The following is a 4,799-nucleotide window of genomic DNA, read 5'->3' as shown; positions in this document are numbered from 1 at the left end:
GTGGCAGAGGAGTGCAGCTCTCAACCAGACAACCCAAGTAAGAAGAAACTGGATGGGAAGCTTTACAAAAACAGAACAGGGCTAAAAGGGCCTGTCAGAGAGCAAAGGGCACCTGTTGTGCAACATATACATGCATTTTTGGTTCAATTACTATATTTATAAGCACACTAATATTTCACTGTTATTCAGAATATGACAATATTCCAAATTTTATATGGATCATGTGTTGTTTTGGTATTCAGAATTACGTCTTATTCTGAATGAATAACTTTAAGACGTGGGATATGCCGGTATTATTCTGGTTTTATGAGCATTATTTGGCCATGTACACACGTTTGGAATATGAATTTTAGCTTGGATTTTTAAGGCAGTTTGTGTCACACAGCCTCTTGCCTGTTTACGCTCGGCTCTGTGTGTTATTATGGATGCGTTTAACGCAAACCAAATAGCCTTAAATTGTAAGGCTTGATTTGAAATGTGTGCCTAAAAAAGGCTTGCTTTTCTGGTCAGAACAGGAAGCACACTTAATTTTGAACATTATGAGCTAACATTGCAACAATGACCTTTTGAAGGAATTTCAAACATAATAACATAATAACAAGGTCGTCACCAAAAATGTCATATTTTGTTGCAGAGAAGCAAAATGGAACAAGTGTCTCCTGCTGTTCTACTTTACTATATTTTGACATGATACATGTGAGGGCACATTAATGGGAGCCTTTTTCAGAATAGAGGCAAAAACGTCATATTTTGTGCAGGTGAACGTAGTCACTTTCATTTTTATTCATTTCTTCTTTTTATTTTTCTTCAGGCGGATGTTTAACATGTGTTTAGTTAGACAGCAATTCAGTGTATAACATATCAAATGAAGTGGTGTTTGCCTGCAGTGTTTGATCTTCAATTTTAATTTTTGGTTTGCTGATGAAGAAAATATGGTGATGATTGTTTTTCAAAGCATAAATTAGAACTTTATTCTATTGCAATATTACAAAAAGAGTAGCACGACTCTTCCGCTCTTGCCTCGTATCTGTCATACAGTGACAAAAAAGAGGCTTGTGGGCCTTCAAGTTTATTCAGATATTCTTTACATTTATGTTATTGTTTAACAAGTTTACTTTATCCAACAACAGTTCATCAAGATTTTCTGCAACATTTGCCTTTATCAAGCTGTCTTCCTTTTGCATGAATCATTGATCACAGGATGGTAGTTGTTTTTGTTTATTTATTTTGCTGCAGTTGGCTTGTGTCTCTGTCTTGATGTGACAGGTTCAGCATTGAAAGTAAAACGACTTTAATGTTCCTCTGTGTTTTTGTGTGTTTTCCATCGCTTTACAGGTCACTGTGAAGAAGCAGTGTCTGACTGATGAGTCAAGGTGAGCTATATTATGTGTTTTCACTACTTTAATGCTATTTATGGTTAATGAAATGTTTTATTCATGAGATCCATATTCCCTGAATTCTGACTCCACGTCTAATCCACGAGTGCACTGTGGATGTGTTGACCTGCTGATCCGCAAATCATTTAACAACAGCACCTTCGTTATCCATTTTTTTGTTCATACAGTAAAACATTCGAATATAAATTGTGTTGTCCTTCTAAAGTCTGGAGAAGTGTCCGTCCATATGATTTTATTTTTTGCAAATAGAAATGTGTGTAACTAGAGTTCATCATGTTTGTTTCCCTCAGAGAGTTCACTCTGGACGTGTCTGTTGAGATGCCCTATGAGATCACCAACCTGCAGTGCATCACTCACAAAGTCAGGTTTAAGGTAATTTTGGTGTTTTCACATCTTCTAAATCATATATTTCGAATATGCTTATATTGTTCCGTGGTTGTAAGTTATATCTCATTGTTGCGCAGTAGTTACGTCTCAATTTTACAAATGTATAATGAAATTTCTTGACATTTTGGCATAAACATCCACTTAGACGCAATGATAAGCTAAAGAAATTTTTGTGGTCATAAATAAAAGGTCAAGGTCACTGTGACCTTGTTTCTGTCATTCTCATAAACGCAATTATCTCACAAACAGCTTGAGAGAATTTTTTAAAGTTCAGCACAAATGTCCATTCGATGAACTCATCACATTTCCATAGAAAACAGACTGTAAGGCGGTGGTGAGCATGCTGCCAGGACAGCTGTTGGGTGAAGAAGGCTTCCAGCTGTCTATCACTCTGTCTGATGTCCACCTGCCCAGGATGTGGGTGGAGAAACACCCTGATAAGGACAGTCAGGTCTGTCTGCATGTCTGCATGTCTTTCTTTCTCTCACTCTGTTTTACTTTTGTTTTTAATCATCTCACATTCTCTCCTTTAGGCCAGCATGTTGGTTTTCTATCCAGACTTTGAAGTTAAAACAAGTTACAAAACCGATGAAGTTATCCTGTTGCTGGACATGTCTGAGTCCATGAAGGGAGAGTCTTTCTCCATGGCAAAGAAAATCGCCATACAGTTTGTCAAAGCCCTCGACTTCGAGCTCCGAGTTAATGTCATTTGCTTTGGCACAGGTCAGTTTGATCTTTTTACATTTTTGTGTATATAGTGATTGATCTAAAAATCTAGGGGAAACTCATTTAAACATTACCTAGATCTCATTCTTTCAGTCAGTACCCAAAGCTCAAGGCCATAGGTGAGGGTTGGAACAAAAATGGACCCGTAAATCAAAAGCTCTGTCTTTGGGCATGGCTCCCTTGTCACCACGACGGTCTGGCGTAGTGCCCGCGTCACTGCTGTCACATCGCCAAACCACCTGTCCATCTCACACTCCATTTTACCTGCACACATGAACATGACCCAGAGATACTTGATCTCCTTTGCTCTTTCCCAAACCAGAAGGGGCAATTCACCGTATTAGCCTATGGAATCTTTTTCTCATAGATCATCATCTCAACTTCTCTGAATATTTTGCAAAATACTACAGTGGTCAAAAGTTTTTCTCCTGACTTTTACCATGCTTTTGTCTTTCAGATTTCAATGAAGCTTTCCTGACAGCGCAACCACTCTGTGAAGTTCATCAGAACACCAAGAAATTCATCTTGGTGAGTTTTGACTTGCATATTCCTTCATGTCGTAGGTTAACCTGGAAGCAGTTGTTAGTGGTATGCTTATAGAAATGAAATAAGAGCAGAAGGGACATTCCTGTTCAAATCAGTATAACAGCATGATCAGAGCAGCAGCCATTTTTATGCGCACTGTCACCATTGCGGTTGTTGTAGCAGTAAGCTGACTGAGGTGAGGTTTTGCAGTTAGGATGAAATGAACAGTGATGCCTGCTATACTGGTCAACGAATTTGCAGATGCATTGCCTTTAATATTTAAAAATAATAAAATATTTAAAAATATAAATACAGTCAAGCCCAAAAGATTAGGTTAACACCTCTAGGAATTTTTCGAAAATTTTAGAAAAAAAAACGACAACCATTTTCTCTTAAACTCGTAAAATGAATACAGCAAACAGCTCAATGTCCTCGCCATTGATTCTGTTTCTACGGTTATGCTCCTCTGCCTCCTATCAGTTCTGCCCTCCATCAGGGGGCAGCACTGAGCTGTGGCGGCCCCTGCGAGCTCTCAGCCTGCTGCCTCCCTCCCGCGGCGTCCGGAACCTGCTGCTGCTGTCGGACGGCCACATCCAGAACCCAGAGCTCACCCTGCAGCTGGTCAGAGACAACGCTCAGCACAGCCGATTCTTCACCTGCGGCCTCAGGTCTGACCTTGTCATAGGACAGAGGGGATTTGAAAATATTGGCTTTTTATTTATACAGACAGGTTAAATTTTAGGTTTCTTTGTCATTCCAGCTCTACAGCCAATCGTCACATGCTCAGAGCCCTCGCCCAGGCTGGGGGCGGAGCCTATGAATTCTTCGACACTAAAACCAAACACAACTGGGCAGAGAAGGTGAGACTGATTACTGGGTTGACAGATTATTGGGGTCGATATTTGTCTTTTTGACGATTATCTGTATCAGTATTTTGTTTTAAAGATCACCGATAGAATTAATTGATTAAAAAGTGCAAAGAAAGTGCTAACGCATTTCTAATGTTGTTAAATGTGACAGACTTTCACATAGAACTAAAAAAAAAACTGTTGAATCATCCGTTTTCCTTTCGTCTTGCCTGTTTTGGCTGCAGGTGGCATGTCAGGTGCAGCGCATGGGGTCTCCTTGCTGCAGTTCAGTGTCAGTGAAGTGGCAGCAGTTCAACCCAACAGCGCCCCCTCCTGTGCAAGCCCCGAAGCAGCTCCATGCTCTGTTTAATGACTGTCACACCCTGGTTTATGGCTTTGTGCCTCACTGCACTCAGGTACACACATTATTGCAAACTGAATCACAGATGAGCTAAAACTTTTTCTTGTGTTGCTTGCAGATATTTTGCATATATTTGCAATTGTGTTTAAGTATTAATCTGAGTCACAATGAAGCTGAGTTCCAGTCCTTGTCGACTAGCAACTCATCCTACTCTCAAATTTTTCTATGTGCAAGCGCTGTCCTGCGTGTTCTTTAATGAAGCAATAGGAGAAGATATCCAGTTTAAGTATTTTGGGCTCTCGGTCAACTCTTCCTTTCCCTGACCTGCAACAAAAGCGTGTCAGATCATGAAGTCTGACTACCTGTCTTTCCGTGACCTAGTACTTTTAAGCGTTACACGAGTCATTGTGCACGCAGGGCGCTGTCCTTCCTCATTGGTTGTCTCACTTTTCCTCTTCTCCACTCTTGCATCTGCCCCATGCTTATCTGGCTCCACACCGAATTCCTAATAAGACTGCAAAGCATTTCACACTTCAACTGTTTACGTCTAATAGT

At 40.2% G+C, this 4,799-nt stretch overlaps 1 protein-coding gene across 1 annotated transcript; it reads left to right on the top strand.

Moving 5' to 3' along the window:
• Nucleotides 1-9: 9 nt before the first annotated feature.
• LOC121964190 (protein mono-ADP-ribosyltransferase PARP4-like) lies at nt 10-4,299 on the top strand (the record flags this gene model as incomplete). The annotated part of the gene is made up of 9 exons (XM_042514402.1): nt 10-37; nt 1,336-1,373; nt 1,688-1,769; nt 2,098-2,235; nt 2,318-2,507; nt 2,968-3,038; nt 3,516-3,703; nt 3,796-3,895; nt 4,129-4,299. Coding segments are annotated over exons 3-9 (912 nt in total), but the record flags the coding sequence as incomplete, so codon positions are not given.
• Between the last annotated feature and the right edge of the window lie 500 nt (nt 4,300-4,799).

This window comes from Plectropomus leopardus, unplaced genomic scaffold, assembly GCF_008729295.1.
Source record: "Plectropomus leopardus isolate mb unplaced genomic scaffold, YSFRI_Pleo_2.0 unplaced_scaffold14422, whole genome shotgun sequence".
Classification (NCBI taxonomy): domain Eukaryota; kingdom Metazoa; phylum Chordata; class Actinopteri; order Perciformes; family Serranidae; genus Plectropomus; species Plectropomus leopardus.
This window is presented reverse-complemented; position numbering and strand designations above follow the sequence as displayed.